The sequence below is a fragment of the Dendropsophus ebraccatus genome, chromosome 5, assembly GCF_027789765.1.
Source record: "Dendropsophus ebraccatus isolate aDenEbr1 chromosome 5, aDenEbr1.pat, whole genome shotgun sequence".
In the NCBI taxonomy this organism is placed as follows: Eukaryota; Metazoa; Chordata; class Amphibia; order Anura; family Hylidae; genus Dendropsophus; species Dendropsophus ebraccatus.
In genome coordinates, this window is record NC_091458.1 from 101,115,745 (window position 1) to 101,133,364 (window position 17,620).

Here is a 17,620-nt window from a genome sequence, read left to right on the forward strand (position 1 = left end):
CGGAGGAAAGGGATATCCCTTCTCTTCTCCCCAGTCCTGTGAGAAACCATCCACTTCTCAAGGAGAGTCTTTGAGATTGAGGGAAATAGTTTTTCGTTCTCCCTGGTGGCAAATAAGTCAACTGTTGGTAAACCAAACCTTTTTACCATTGACCCCTTAAGGATGGAGCCAATTTTCATTTTAAAGGCCTTAGTACTTGCATTTTATCACCTAGAAACCCACATGAGCCTTTATTTTTTGTGTCACTATTTCTACTTTGCAATGGCAGACTTAATTTTTGCATAAAATATGCTGCGAACCCTCCAAAAAAAGATATGCGCGGTGAAATTGAAACAAAAACGCAATTCTTTTTCTTTTGGGGGGGACTTAGTTTTTACACCGTTAGTCATATGGAAAAACTGACATGTTATTTATGTTCCTCAAGTCGGTACAATTAAAACGATATGTAACATGCATAACTTTTATATTATTTGATGGCTTTTAAAAAAATAAAACCTTCGACAGAAAAAAAACGTTCCCTAAAATCGCTCTATTACCATGATCTGTTCTTTCTTTCGGTACCTTGATTGCGTATATGCGACACCAGGGACAGGGGACACAGCTGCTATTCAAATGCAGCTGTCAGCTTTGACAGCTGCATTTGAATAATTAGCCGGCCGCGGCGGCTAATGCACGCGGTCCCTGGCTGCACATAGCAACCGGTGACCGCGGGCTGCAGATGGCTCACGCCGGAAGCCCTCTCTGATCGCCCTTAACGGCCGCATGACGGGTATACCAGTCATGCGTCGTTAAGGGGTTAACAAGAATACTTCCTTTAGGGACCAGTTGTTAGCTAAAAAAGTGTTTATGTATGCAAATGCTGTGGTGTTGTTGGAGTAGATCAATTCATCCTTTAATGGTATCAGAGAAGAAAGATTTTGAAGGGCTTGGAACACTGCATAAAGTTCTTTGTAATTTGATGTTTTTTCCTTAAAGGGGTACTCTGGGCAAGCTTACTTAAAATGGAGCTCGGCCGCCGGAAGTCTGACGTCATGGCATGGCTGCACTCCTGCGCCGCCATTCTGTGCTGTGACGTCAGCTGCACAAGGCATCAAACATAAAGGGGTCCCAACAGCACTAAATAATCCAATGTGCCACAAGTGAGGGGGATGCACGCTGTTGGGCCACCAATCCCGGATGGCATATAAATAAACAAAAAGTCCAACAGCATCCTAACATAGTATCAATGCTTAGTGGAGTTTATTCATTAGGGCAGGTACTTAAATAACCATTGACACTATGTTTGGATGCTGTTGGACACCTGCAAACACAATCAATAGTACGTTTGCATCTGTAGTGTTTCAGTAGTAAATTTATTGTTTACCCTCACCCCAAACCCAAATCATTCTGTAGTTTAAAGGGGTTGGCCACTTTTTGTGTGTAGTATAAGTGTACTCACAGTACTTACTGTCAACAGCTCCCTGTGTACCCCATAGAGCTAAAATCAGACTCCCCTCCTCCAGGTTGCCCTGCTCTGTGGTGAGTCTGTCCATAAGATGGCCGACATAGAGGAGCATGTGACCATGCCCTACCCCCAGTGTCCTCCTTATGCATATACAGGCTCAGTGGAGGACACTGGAGGCCATAGCATAGTCACATGCTCCTCCATGTTGTCCATCTTATGGAAAGACTCACCACAGAGCAGGACAGGACAGCACCGCCTTGGGGGGGGGGGCATATGATTTTAGTTCTATGAGGTACAAAGGGAGCTGCTGTCAGTATATACAGTAAGTGCACTTAATACTGTACACCGAACAATTTTACTAGTGTCCAACCCCTTTGAGAAATCACAAGAATGGTAAGGCCAAGGGATATGAAAATTCATACATATATATATCAAATAAAGCAGATATGCTGCAAAATTTCTGCATGCAAATATGTAACAGAAACTGCACAGGATATCTGCTCCATGCAGTTCCCAGTGGGAACATACCCAGAGTTCGCACTGGGTAATGGTCAAGCTGCAAGTCTACAGCACTGTCCCGTCTCAGTCAGTGATTGCCAGAGTGCGCTGTCACAGTACAGAGGAGTTTGTTTCGGTGGCAGCAGGAGAGGTCAGCGGAGGACTTATGGAGTGTATAGAGGTAATAATAAGATGTTTATTATGTTTTATATAAGGGCAGCAGTATATCAGTTTGAAGTGAATGGAGGACTGTGAAGTAGTTCAGTTTGGGTTCGTACGAACCCGAACCCTCGGTAATGATTCCCGCTGTCTGCCGGCTCCGTGGAGCGGGCGGATCCAGTGGGAGGACCGCCTGGAAAACTGGGATACAGCCATAGCCATAGGCTGTATCCCAGTTTTCCAGGCGTTACTCCCGCTGTATCCGCCCGCTCCACAGAGTGGGCAGACAGCGGGAATCTGCTGCCGAGGGTTCGGGTTCATACGAACCCGAACCTCGGCAGGTTCGGACCATCTCTACTGTGAAGTGAATGAAGCAGGACTGTAATACCTGTTACAACCTGGGACAGGAGGAACCTTTTAGGTCGGTTTCACATAGCTCATGTATAAAATGTACACTTAAACATTTACATCAAATTATTCACATTAAAAATAACAGACTATGTATCAGGTTGGCAAATACATAATTTAATGAAAAAGTACTTGTAAAACATCAGGGACATCAAAATAGGCTCAGTCCATTTTTGAAAATTTAATATATACATATTTATATACGTTTGCAATAAGAAGAAAAAAACAGCAATAAAAGAACTTTTTTTGATGTACAAATGTACAGGAGGCAAACAAATCTGAAGATGAGTAAACTATATTAGCTATGCTCCATTACATATAAGCTGTAGTACATCCCCATCTTTGTAGCCCACAATTTAAATTCACAATTTAATTTTCAATAGACAGCAAAGCTTAGCACCAGTGTAATACTGTTGGAAGATCTAAATTTTTGTTTGTACCATCATCTATGAACAAACATGATCAGATAAATTATGTCTAAAAGAAAAATGCACAGACTAACCAACCAGAGCTTACCTTTTTTTTCTCCATAGCAGTTTAAGAAATGAAAGCAGAGGTCTGATTGGCTGCTTAGAGCAAAAAGAAACTTTATACTACACACTTTTGATACGTTTCCCATCAAGTATGGACTTCTATATCGTTATATATTGTCTAATCAATAAGACATTTATTTTTCCATTGCTTACATAGCACCAACATATTCAGCAGAGCCATATTCACAACCTCAAGTGACACATTTCAGATCAGTAGAAACCAAGTTGCTAGTACCCCTATGGATCAGTGAACTGGCCAATGCACTCAAAACACACCGGAATTATGGCACGATTGAGTTTTTGAGGTTCTGTAGTCTCCATTAATTTCAACAGATAATTCCTGCACTCCCACTTTCCACGGATTGTCAGCAGAGCTCCCAAATATCAAGTTAGACATTTAATAAAAGGGAGTTTGGAGAAATGAAAATTTTGTCAAGTGTTTTAATACACAGTAAACGACTTTCACTAGTGGGCAAATTCATTTGGCACAGGTATTTTAATTTAGCTTTCAAATATTTATTCCCTTTAACTTGCAGAGGGTTTTGGATCACTTTGTACACGTCGGATATGCACAGACTTGATTTAAAAAAAATCCATATGAAATCTTAAAAACTTTTTCTCAAAGAACTAGTGGCACATGCATCAAGGCAATATAGTCACAAAAAAACAGATGATGAGATGACAGATGAGTGTTCTGAATAGTTGCAGGAGTGACATGATATGCAACTCCTCTCACTTTTTTAATGGAAAATATATAAAACAAAATTACAATTATAGTGAAGGAAGGGCTGGGAGGAGAGAACAAAGAATTTTTTTTGTATTATAGGGTTCTTGTGTCCTCTGCTTATATGAAATGGTGGTGGGGTGTGTATGCTGCAGCTCCATTCAACGCAGGTATTAAGTGCTCTGCTTAACCATCTCTATCAGCCCCATAGAGATGGAAATAGGCAGCAGCATATATGCCTTACACTGTTCTTGTGAACATGTCACGACTTTTATGTTCCCTGGTCCTCAGGGAGGGCCCGGTGGCTTCTTCCTTCTCCAAAATCTTCAAGGCTAAAGAAGCACAGAGAAGCTGCCTGAGACTGTCCTGATGACTCACAATGATGATCTCTTTAAGGCTGGGTCAACATGACAGCAAGTCTCATCTCATTTTTTTAATTGCCAAGTAGCAGAGAAGTCGCAGTGACTTGCCAGTTGCATTGAGACCTATGGTAGCAAAGTTGAATGGGACGTGTGACCAAAAATCCATCAAGGGTGGATTTTTTTGCCACTGTTGCATCGCAGTCGCACTGTCACAGTCACAACACGGTTCACTAACATTAGGCACAACGTCGTATGGCTATTTGTAGGGCTTCTTTCCATAGCATTTTTGAGACCAGTGGTAACCATCCAATGGCACTAGAGAAAAGTGTTATGACTTTATATTGGCAGCTGATGTTGAAGAAGATATATCCCAACCACCATACAGTACCATATTTTTAAAATGAAATATTTAATCAGCACATTTCTGCAATTTACTCTGGTACACAAAGGTTTATGTAAAACCCTCCTCCTCATTCCCTTCTGCACTTGTGTCACACATAAAACAGTGGGAACCATGCAAAATTATCTCACTAAAAGTAGTTTATCAAACTTAATAAAACCTGGGGAAACAGGCACATTTCCCCTAAGTTTTGAAACATGGATATCAGAGATCATGTACTGAGACATTTAGTTGTATTGAGGCTGTGTCGTAACCTTATGACTTGTTATCGTAGTAAAATGGGACAAGTAGATGAATAACTAGGGCTTTATGGTAATATACTGCAGCGCTCCATTGATGGTAATGGCTGCAGAGGGTTCTTTTATCATCTCATGTTGTATTTCATGATTGCATTGTCATGTCTGCCTTTCCCTTCAAGAAGGTGCCATCCTAAAATGCAGATCATCACACATAAAACTGTACATGTCAGAATATAAGACATTACACCAAAAATAATAATAATTTGTCCTACCCAGCTTAATAAAGAAATGTTAATGCTATAAATATTTGAGGGGGGGGGGGGGCTATGTAGAATTTTCAGTAAGATTTATGCATGTCCACAGTTATCTTTACAGTGGTAGATTTAGATATTTTTTTAATTAATGAAAAGCCACAAGTACAGTATGTCAAGTATGTTTTCTCAATGTTTATGTTACTTATATAGTTTTGTACAAATTGTGTATTAAATTTTTTAAGAACCAATAGCCATGCATCCAATATAATTAAACATACACCATCCTTTTTTTAGGGGTTCTCAAATTGGCTGGAAAACATGTAGGGCTGCATCCAACTTCTCCAGCCACTGGCACTCGAAGTTCACTCATCTCTAGCCAGCACCTTTCTATGTAAAAGGTATTAAACCACCACTTGGGAAACCTCATAGGGTAACAGGAGAGAAGCACCTCCCTAGCACCACCTAAACCATTGTATCTTTAATTTAGTAATAAAGATTCTTTAAGGGAAACTGCAGTCGACTTCACTTCCTGTTTCTAAACGGCGAGAGTCCACAATGGGTGTGCAGCATGTAGACATAAGTGTGATCTGTAGTGCTTTTTCCTGCCATGTCTTAGCAGCAATGTAAGATGGATGCCTGCGCATTATGGAATACACACAGGAAGAAGCTAGAAGCAGCAACAGATGTAAACAAAGGCTTATTTTCCTGAATCCACAAATGTCACTCTTATTGCAATCCAATGTTCCAGCACGGAGATATAAGCATTAGAAATATGCAAATTAGGTGATGGAGCCACACAGTGTTCCCCTGAGCTGCAAAAGTCTGGCACAGTTTGACCCCTAAACTTATAACAGCTGGGTCAGGCTGAAAGAACAGGCTTTCCCTGTCATTCTAAAGTCTATGGGTATACACTGGTAGTCCTAGAGGCCTTAGTTTAAAGTGAAGGGGCTGTGTTGGGATTTTGTAGATAATTTGCATAATATTCCTGGATTACAATTATAGTGGCAAACGTGGAGTCAGGATAAGAAGCCCTATTGTACAATGGCTTTTAAGTAGGCATTAAAATATGCTGACAGGTCCACTTTAAATGAAGTTAAAACCTGTAATATTGAGGGAAATAATTTGCTGTGATGATATAGTCTTATAATTTCACTTGTGTTTTTCTCAAAGCTTTTCAGCTCACTACTAATCACTACAGAGCTGGTGCTTCTGATAAGGTTTTTTTTTTTTTAGTCAACCTCAATGAAAGGAAGACCTACAACTTACTACCGCTCAAACAACATGTTGTTTTACAGACACTTTTTTGGACAGTCATTCCAAAAAGGATGTCCAAAAAAGCCAGCCTTAAGATGATGTTACATAGCCTACAACTGCTTGGGAAGACCTGTTCTGAGGTGGTGGGGGTGAAGAAGGGTTAGGGGGTAAAAGCATACTCAATAGACAGAAATTAGTGTGTTCGGTTGTGAATTTAGTGCTGTTTTTCCAAGCTGCCATGAATAAATCCTGTGGATCACATGGATGATTCTTCATGCAGATGCCCCATGCTGAGCTCATCTTTTCAGTGTGACTGAAATATGATGATAAATAATGAAAATCTACCAAATCTCTTTGTAAACAATATTCACACATTGGCATCTGGTAGTTATACAATTAGGATATTTACATCAAATGCATTGCACAACAAGCAATTTCTGTACATTTGCTATTGACAACAAAGTATTTACACAAAGTAATACTTTCATTTGTTAGCAAAGATATTTAAAAGCATATTAAAACTATGGTACAGAGCTTTGCTTCCACATAAATTATAACAATGTGTTTGTATTGTATATTATTTAGGAACATTTCGGTGTTACAAACAATATAAAAATGTAACTGTGCATATTATTCTGGGCTCTACTTAATAAAAAGTAACACTGCAGCTTGAGCCTTCAGACTAATGACTCATTCCCATCCTTATAACATTAGCCATTCTACTGAAAACGCAGGAAATCATATCCCTTGACCACTGGATTTCAAGAGATGAGGGACTCTCTTTTTGGCATTTCAATATGCACAAGCATTAACAAATTTAAAATCAGGAAATCACGAGTTATCACCTCTGCCCTGAACTGTGTGGAATCATACTCTTTTTGCTTCTGCTACGACTGTTTCTATTGGAGTCTCTGCTTGGACTTTCTTGACTTGAGCTGCCTCTCCTTAGTCGCATATGGTCCTTATTTTCATCACTTTCAGCTTCTGAGTCGCTCAGTTCTAGGTCAGGACAATAGCCATCATTGTCCTGATATGGAGTCCCAGAAGACGGACATTCAATAGTCTGTTTGTTCCACAAACGCTCTTTTGCAGATTGCCTTTTTTGAGGTTTTTCACAGCTTCGCAAATCTTCTGTGGTCCTTACTAAGCTATTTGTGGTTTCTTTAAATGATCGGCTATAATGTTCAATGTTAGACTTTCTAAGGTTGCCTGGACTGGGCAAACGTGTTGTGACTAAAGATTCCTGGTCATGAGATGTTTGGCTTAAGCTCTCCCTTTGGATTTTTTCTGCACTGGAACGTAAAATTCCATTAGACTTGCTTGACCCAAGATGTTCATGCTGAACTTTCCCACTTCCATTTGAAGACTGACCATGGATTACAGCTTGTAAAGACATCGGTTTCCCTGAGCTCCTATATCGTGAAGTTTGCTTTGTCACTGGTTCCTGAATCTCAATCCTGGAATTACTACTCTCTAGTAATCCATTCCTTCGTTTTTCCGATGCAAAGCGGGAGTAGTGTTTACTGATGATCTCTGAAGATTTCTGTAGTTCGCCACCATGGCCATAATGTGAAGTATTGTTCTTATCCAGGAGGCCAGATCGTTTTCCAGTTTTCACTGAACTGTTTTTACAGACTCCTAGTGTGGATTTTGGCATTTTTAACTTCAAAGTTATTCTTGGAGGAGGATAGAATAATGTATTCTCCAGTGCACTTGATAATGGTTGTCCTAGAGACAAAAAAAAACGGTAAAATATATTAGAACGTAATCTAACGCAGAAGGAAAATATATATACTAACACTAGGACCTGATCACACATGATGGTAGTAGTATACTTACACAAGCAACAAACAATCACACATATATATACATATAATCTCCATCGAAACACTTAAAAAGCTTAGTTTATTGTCCTTATGCTTTACTTCATGTTGCAGAGGACCTTTTAGCAGCTATCAAAGCTGATAAACTAAGCCGACGGCCAGATAGGGCTCACCCTCCAGGTTAGTGACATTTTTTGTTCTCAAAAGGTTGCTTCTGTGACAAAAAAAAAAAAAGTGCCCACAGGACATTCCTCATTACCTCAGAAACCCCAACCTATGCCTTCCTCTGCTTTACCCCTTGCCTCAAATCCCTCACCTGTGATTGACAATTGACTACCACAAAACTGTCCCACTGTCCCCAGTGAAATCTTGAGCAAGTGCCATTCCAACCAGAGGCAACTGCATGTGCAATGATGTACTTTTCTCTTGGCAACCTCATATATTTTCTGCACATGCGTTACATACATGTGCAGAACATCTTTGAGCTTGGTTTATCAACTCAATGGCTACTGACAGGTTCTTTTTAATGTGTAAAACATTTCTTTCACCTTTCCTTTAAAAGGGGTATTCAGCAAATACATGTTGGACTGGGTTCACACTACATTTTTGTTGACTGTTGAACAGATCTGTTTAATAGAAAAAAATGGATGGAAAAAAAAAGGATGCATTTGTGTGCATCTGTTTTTCCATTTAAGTACCATGATTGACCATGCTTTTGTGTACACTAAAAAACAGATGCAGTTTGATCCCTTTGTTTTGTTTATAATGGAAGTTAATAGAAAAGCAGAGGTTTTTCCCCCATTAAACGGATCAGTTACAAAGACAGCAAAAATCGCTGTGTGAACCCAGCCTTACTCTTAGCATAATGATAACTATTCCAAATCTATTTTCTCATTTCCTGATGGTTTTCAAAATTTGGAATTGCAGTCATGTCATTTATTTAGGAAGAGTTCATATGTGACAAAGATTCCACCGTGGGCCAAATCAGCAGCAAAAACTTCCTGTGTTTTGTACTGAAAGGGTGAAAGCTATAACATAACATATGCTGCAGAAAATCTGTGCATAACTTTGGGATCCCCGAGCCAGGGGACTTATTCCATTCAGCACCTGCTTCATGAGGATTTGGATGTGCTGCTTTTTCCTGTATCTATCTATCTATCATATATATATATATATCTCGCTCTCTCTATATATCTATATCTATATATAGCGCATGTATGCAATTACCTTCTTCCGCAGTCCAAACATAACTATTGCAGGACAGATAAAAAATTTTATGTTTGAGAAGTAATGCTGCCCTAAATATAAATCAGTTGGTGGGTAACAGAAAGTGTTAACCCTGGGGCACCTATTTGCTCCTTATATTTTGAAGTTTGCCAAGTGCATTTCTTTTCTTGTATAAATGTTTTTCTATCATGATCAAGAGTCAGTACTAAGCTAAAGAACATGGGCCATTGCACTCCCAGCACTAAATCCTCCACATATTCCAAAAAGACGACTTAGGGCCCTTGCACACTGAGTGAGAGGTTGAATTGACGAGTCCGCGCCTCTCCATTCTGCTCAAAAAATTAACATGTTTATTCTTTGAGCGGAGGGGAGAGGCGCAAGAGAAATTCCATTGTAAATTGTAAATTCAGCCTCTTTTACTTCGTGTGCAAGGGCCCTTAGACTAGGTTCACACTACTCTGCAAAAATAGATATAAACACAGATTTGTCCTAACAGGAATGACTTGATGCTTCTCTGACAGAGTAACTGCAGGGTGTAGTAGTTGTGTTACACAGGCAAAAGGCCGCAGGGTTGATAAGGCTGGGTGCAGAATTATGCAATAGGTCAGGGATGTACTGCTTTGTAAATTATTAGACAGTAAATTATTAGGAGTCTGTCCTAAATGGTTATATTGTTTTCTGTGGCTCAGATGTAAAAATGAAGTTGAGTTGCAACACTCTATAAGGGTACAAACCCACTTGACGTATTTGCTGCGTGAATCAGTCTTAAAAATAAGCAGGCAAAACGCAGGTTGGCTTTATACGATTGTTCTGCATTAAAATACACAATTGCGTATTTTAACAACTGATGCTTTGCTAACAACAAGCTTCACGCTTCAAAAATACGCAATTGCGTATTTTAATGCAGAACAATCGTATAAAGCCAACCTGCGTTTTGCCTGCTTATTTTTAAGACTGATTCACGCAGCAAATACGTCAAGTGGGTTTGTACCCTAAAGCTAGGTTCACACTGCGTTTTTGCAGTTCTTTTTGTTCATCCGTTTTATGCAAAAACGGATAAAATACAGATGAAGAAATAAATGCATTTGTGCGCATCCATTTTGATTAGTGTACATGAAAATGTGGTCAACCACGTTTCTGTGTACGCTAAAAAAAAAGCACAAGTTGATCCTTTTTTATCATGGAAGTCAATGGAAAAACAGATCAAAATGCATGCACACAAATGCATCCATTTTTTCATCTGTATTTCATCCGTTTTGTGCATTAAACAGATGGGGGGGGGGGGGGGAGAAAAAACAGGGATTTCAAAAACTCAGTGTGAACCTAGCCTAATAGAGTGTTGCAACTCAACTTCATTTTCAAATCTCAGCCACAGGAGAGAACAGTTTAAAGACACAGACTCCTCTAATAATTTACAAAGCAGCACATCCCTGACCTATGGCACACAGCCTAATCAACCCTGCAGCCTTGTGACTGTGTAACACAACTACTACAACCTGCAGTTACTCTGTCAGAGAAGCATCAAGTAATTCCTGTTGGGACACAGACAGTGTAGGCAAGTGGAGGCCCTCCAGAAAATAAAAAATCTGATAAAGGTTAACCTGCAATTCAGAGCTATACAGGTTTAAGTAAAAATTACCAAATACCCCCAAAATAGAAGAATGTATAATCACTTCTGAGTGCGTTGTCTCATATACTGGTAATAAAGTAAGGCTCTTACTGGGCATTAGTGATGTAACGATACCAGAATTTTGAGTTCGATACCGATACCAACTTTTTTTTTTCAATGCTCGATACCAATTCGATACTTAAAAAATTATATTTAAGGAAAAAAAAACAACAAAAAAAACAAACATAAGAATAGAAATGGGGGTTGTAGCCATATAACACACCAGCCAGCAGGGGGGATGATGGGGGTTGTAGCCATATAACACACCAGCCAGCAGGGGGGATGATGGGGGTTGTAGCCATATAACACACCAGCCAGCAGGGGGATGGGGGTTGTAGCCATATAACACACCAGCCAGCAGGGGGGATGATGGGGGTTGTAGCCATATAACACACCAGCCAGCAGGGGGGATGATGGGGGCTGTAGCCATATAACACACCAGTCAGCAGGGGGGATGATGGGGGCTGTAGCCATATAACACACCAGCCAGCAGGGGGGATGATGGGGGTTGTAGCCATATAACACACACCAGCCAGCAGGGGGGATGATGGGGGCTGTAGCCATATAACACACCAGCCAGCAGGGGGGATGATGGGGGTTGTAGCCATATAACACACCAGCCAGCAGGGGGGATGATGGGGGCTGTAGTTTTACTATTCCTGGTGTCAGGGCATGCTTACCGGTGACCTGGATTTGTCTGTGATCTGCAGGTTACAGCCCCCCTCCCCCTCCCAGTCAGAGTCAGGCCGACTGTAAACCCCCCACATTGTGTCTGCTCCGGAGCCTCCTGCTGGCCCCGGCCTCCCGCCTCCTCACACTCCTGCCGCCCCCACCACCTCATAGTCCGGTGCAGATGTAGTGGCTGCATCTCCTGCCGACCCCTGCTCCAGCCTTCTCCTCTCCCGGACACCGCTCTCCCTCTCCAGCCCGTGACCCTGCTCTGCCCGCAGTCATTAGCAGCGGGGGTCTGCTACACACAGTAGCCGACCCCCACTGTATATGGAGCGGGCTCAGGAGGGGGGTAATGCCGCTGTCAGTGTGACAGCGGCATCTATATAGTTACATAGCCGGCACTAGCAATAGCTATGTGCCGGCTATTTGAATTTGGCGCCGACGGGGGAAGAGGGTGCGCGCTGAGGAGATGACAGGTGGGAGCAGGGGGCGGCACACAGAGAACACGGCCGGCGCTCATATAGCTCCCGGCCGTGTTCTCTGCGCTATACTTTATGTTAAACTGCATAATAGCGCAGTTTAACATAAAGTTTCGATACCAGGAAATCCTGGTATCGAACTGTTTTTCGGCCCGGAATATCGATAGTAGTATCGATATTTCGGTGCATCGTGCAACACTACTGGGCATTAGCTAAAACATGTCCGCTCACCCTCAGAGGAGTAGGAGGAGTGTTAAGTAAACTTAAGCTTATGAGCTGCAAATTCCAAATTAAAAGGGTGTGAGTGAGGGTGTTGGATTAACAGAATCTAGAGAGAACCTATACATGGGGGCATTGTTAGAATGGGCTGCACCTAATTCCAACAATTTGTTAAATACAGAGCTATTAACCTATTTTTAAAATATATACATTTTATTTTCTTGATTATGTCGTTACATCTACAATCAAAAGGTAGACAGACATACTTTAATGGGAATTGCTTTGTTTTATTAACTTAGTACCCTGTATATAAATAAGACTGACTACAGAAAATCACCATGTGCCACATCACAAAGAATGCTTTCATTTATATGAGACCATCTAGGAAAATCCCTGAGCACCTGGCCGCCCAAGCAATCCACTTCCTGGAGGACAGAGTTGATTTTAAATAGAAAAAAAAGGTTGTAGCATAAATGCAGTAATGTAAGCCCCCAATGCAACCTTTGCTGCTCATTCCTGTACAGATAAAAGCAACAATTTTAGAATGTTTCCTATCTAAAGAACAGAAGAATTGTCCAGAGCACACAGTGTCAAGAATATCAATTAGCTTCATATAGCTCGCACAGCAGCCAAATCTTGTCCTGTCACAGGATATGCTCTATGCAAGTGCCAAGTGTTGCAAATAACCCATTTGACTCTCACTAGCAGGGCCAGGTGCTCTGAGTTTCTGTATGCTTCTCACAAAAAAAATAGAACAAAAAGCCCATAGAAAAAGATTCTCTCTGTGTACAGTCTTCTCCAGCGTCCCTTTTCTGAGAATCAAAACAGGCACTTGTGGATTACATGCAGTATTTTCTCCCAGTTGAAATAAAAAATACATAAATATTTTTTTTTAATGATAACCTACACCTCAAATACAAGTCTCCATAATGTATACAGTACATATATAAAAAAGTTAAAAAAAAAAAAAAAAATCTATAGGGTCTGCTTTCACAGAGAATAGGTCACCTTCAGATTTTACAGAAAGTCTTCTATACAGACATGTAAATCTGCACCATTATTTGCCGTGGATTTGCGGCTGCGGGTATAATTTGTGGATATGTAAATTTAGAAAATATTTAAAAATTTCAAAGTTGACAGTATGTAATTTTGCAATGGGTCTGAAAAAAAGAATTGTCATGCTACAAACTTGAAATTAAACTACAGCTGAAGTCCAAAGCAGTACTATGCATGCAATTAGTGTCATATAATAGTTAAAATCTTGTAGTAATATAAAAAGCCCTAGCCTTATCCTCAGAAGGTGGAATTTTCTAAAAATTTCATTCACAATGTTGAAATCTCGTCAATGCTGCAATCTACAACACATATGAGAAAGCACTGGAAGGCTGCAGTCATACACTGCAGTTTTTAAGCCAAGGCCAGACATGGATTCAGCAGGAAGAAGAAGTATAAGTCCTTCCTTAACCCTTAGACGACCCAGGGCGTATAGTTACGCCATGGAAGTCTGTCCCCCAGACGACCTAGGGCGTAACTGTACGCCCTGGGTGTTTCTCCCGCTATGAAGCGTGCTCCGGAGCGGAGCGCGCTTCATAGCAGGTGGGGGCCGGCTGCAATTAGCAGCCGGGACCTCACCGGCAATGACACGCTGCAGCGATCGCGCTGCCGCGTGTCATTAACTCCTTAAACGCCGCGATCGCGGCGCGACCGCGGCGTTTAAGTGTAAGTGACAGGGGGAGTCCCCTGTCACTTACCGATCGGAACCCCCGCAGTGTGACTGCAGGGGTCCCGATCGGTAAAACGGACTGCCGGAGGTCTCTCACCTGCCTCCGTGCGGTCCGATCGGCGATCTGCTACACTGAGCCTGCACAGGCAGGCTCAATGAGCAGATCGCCGATAACACTGATCAATGCTATGCCTATGGCATAGCATTCATCAGTTCAGAAATCAAACTAATGTATGTAAAAGTCCCCCAAAGGGACTTCAAATGTGTAAAAAAAAAAAAAAAGTTAAAAACACTAACACACTACCCCAAAACCCCTCCCCCAATAAAAGTCTAAATCACCCCCCTTTCCCATTATATAAATAAAACATATAAAAATAAATAAACAAACATATAATATATCGTAGCGTGCGTAATTGTCCGATCTATTAAAATATAACAAGCGTCATTGCGAACGGTAAACAGCGTACACGAAAAGAGGGAAAAAAGTGCGCGGATTACCGATTTTATGTTACATTATATATAAAAAAAAATTAATAAAAAGTGATCAAAAACGTCCGATCTTCACAAATATGGTATTAATAAAAACTAGAGATCATGGCGGAAAAAATTACACCCCATACAGCCCTGTAGGTGAAAAAATAAAACCGTTATAAGCGTCACAATAGGCCCATTTTATTTATAATTAATTGCCAAAAAAAAGGATTTCATTTAAAAAAAATATATAACATTAGAGAATCTCTGTAAACCTGCATGTGGTTGTGTTCGGGCTGACCTATAGAATAATGGTATCATGTCGCTTTTACCATATAGTGCATTACGTAGACACAGGAACCCCCCAAACGTTACCATATTGCATTCTTTTTTACGATTTCACCTATTTATATCTTCATAAATAATATATTTGGAATTCCATCATACATGTTATGGTAGAATGAATGACGCCATTACACAGTACAACTATTCCTGTAACAAATAAGCCCTTACATGGCCTTGTAGATAAAAAACTGAAAGTGTTGGAGCTCTTAGAAGGGGAGGAGGGGAAAACGGAAACACTAAGATCAAAATTTGCGCGGTCCACTGGGTCATTTTGGGCCTGGTCCTCAAAGGGTTAATATTTCCCTTTTTTTCCAAAAACACCCTTATTTTTGGCTTAATACTGCAGTGGCAGTTTAAAAATAAATAAATAAACTACCATGTGCCTTGAGGTCGTTTAACCCCTTAAGGACAGAGCCTGAAATGGCCTTAATGACAGACAAATTTTATGAATATGACCAGTGTCACTTTATTCATTAATAACTTCGGGATGCTTTTACCTATCCGGCTGATTCTGAGATTGTTTTCTCGTGACATATTGTACTTTACATTTCTGGTAAATTGGAGTTGATACTCATAACGAATCTTTATGAAAAAAACCCAAATAATGTGTAAAAATGCATTTTTCCAACTTTGAAACTTTTTTTGCTTATACAGAAAGTGGTTATACCACATAAATTATATAGTAAATAGCATTAGCAACATGTCTACTTTATGTTGGCGGCATTAATTAAACAATCTTTCATTTTTTTTTAGACAATAGGAAGCTTAAAACATTAGCACCAAATTTCCAAATTTTCTGTAAAATTTCAAAATCAGATATTTTTAGGGACCTGTTCAGGTTTAAAGTGTATTTGAGGGGCCTGTATGTTAGAAAGCCCCACAAAGCACCCCATTTCAGAAACTGCACCCCCCACACTCTGCAAAAGCATATCCAGAAAGTGTTTTAACCCTTTAGAGGAGTCACAGAAATAAAAGCCAAGTGTGTAAGAAATTAGAAAATTTTAATTTTCTGTGCAGAGATTTTATTGTAATCCAATATTTTTCATAATTATGAACCTATTACCAGAGAAATGCACCCCAATAATTATTGCCCCGTTTCTGCAGTTTATAGAAATACCCCATATGTGGCCCTATTGCGCTATTTGACGCAACCACAAGCCTCAGATATAAGGGAGCGCCTAGTGAATTTCAACGCCTCCGTTATATTTGGTCATTTTTGACTGTACCACTTCAGGTTAGCAGAGGCTCTGGGGTGCCAAAACCTAAAAAACACTCATAAGGGACACCATTTAGAAAACTACATTTAGAAAACTACACCCCTCAAGGAATGTAACAAGGGGTGCGGTGAGCATTTGGACCCCACAGGTGCTTCACAGATTTTCCGAACATTATGGCGTGAAAAAAGAAAAATTTATTTTTTACACTAAACCGTTGTTCTAGCCTTCAATTTTTCATTTTCTTAAAGGGATAAGAGGGAAAAAAAAGACACAAAATGTGTAGCGCAGTTTCTCCCGAGTACAGAAATACCCCACATGTGGCGATAGAGTGCCAAGGGGGCGCAGGACGAGCCTCCAAAGGGAAGGAGCGCCAATTGGCTTTTGGAAGCTGAATTTCACTGGAAAGGATTTCAAGGGCCATGTCGCATTTACAGAGCCCTCGTGCTGCCAAGACACTGGAAACCCCCTACTAGGGACCCCATTCTGGAAACTACACCTCTTAAGGAATCTAACAAGGGGTGCAGTGAGCATATGGACCCCACTGGTGACGGCACAAATGTGGAACAATGTGACGTGAAAGGGAAAATTTTAATTTTTTCACTATTATGGCACAAATGTGCTCGTCATCAAGGGGCCCATATCCTCACTGCACCCCTTGTTAGATTCCCTGAGGGGTGCAGTTTCCAGAATGGGGTCACTTGTGGGGGGGTTTCCAGTGTTTTGGCAGCACGAGGGCTCTATAAATGCGACATGGCGTTCATCATCCATTCTAGCCAAATCCAACCTCCAAAATCCAAATGGGGCTCCTTCCCTTCGGAGGCTTGCCCTGCGCCCACATGGCGCTTTATGTCCACATGTGGGGTATTTACGGACTCGGGGGAAATTGCTCTACACATTTTGTTTTTTTCCCTCTTTTAACCCCTTGTGAAAATGATAAATTCAAGGCTAAACCAACATTATAGTGTAAAAAATTTAATATTTCATTTTCACGCCACATTGTTCCACATTTGTGCCCGTCACCAGTGGGGTCCATATGCTCACTACACCCCTTGTTACATTCCTTGAGGGGTGTAGTTTCCATAATGGGGTCACTTGTGGGGGGTTTCAACTGTCTTGGCAACACAGGGGCCTTTTGAATGCAACATGGCCCCTTGAAATCTATTCCATCCAAATCCAGCCTTCAAAAACCAAATGGCGCTCCTTCCCTTCGGAGGCTTACCCTGCACCCGCATGGCGGTTTATGTCCACATGTAGGGTATTTCCGTACTCAGGGGAAATTGCGCTACACATTTAGTGTTTTTTTTTTTTATCTTTTAGCCCCTTGTGAAAATGAAAAAATCATAACAAGATTAATGATTTAGAGTAAAAATTTTACAAAAATTACACTAAATGTTGTTCTAGCCTTGATTTTTTCCATTTCCACAAGGGGTTAAAAAAGAAAATGAACACAAAACGTGTAGGGTAGTTTCCCCTGAGTACGAAAATACCCCACATGTGGGC

The 17,620-nt window shown here is 40.8% G+C and overlaps 1 protein-coding gene across 1 annotated transcript in view; it reads right to left on the minus strand.

Moving 5' to 3' along the window:
* Positions 1 to 2,620: 2,620 nt before the first annotated feature.
* JADE3 (jade family PHD finger 3) overlaps positions 2,621 to 17,620 on the minus strand; it is a 53,200-nt gene continuing 38,200 nt past the window's right edge. Inside the window, exon 11 of the mRNA XM_069970825.1 lies at positions 2,621 to 8,003. Coding sequence (XP_069826926.1) covers positions 7,117 to 8,003 — 887 coding nt within the window. The 3' untranslated portion in view covers positions 2,621 to 7,116. The remainder of the gene's footprint in view (positions 8,004 to 17,620) is intronic.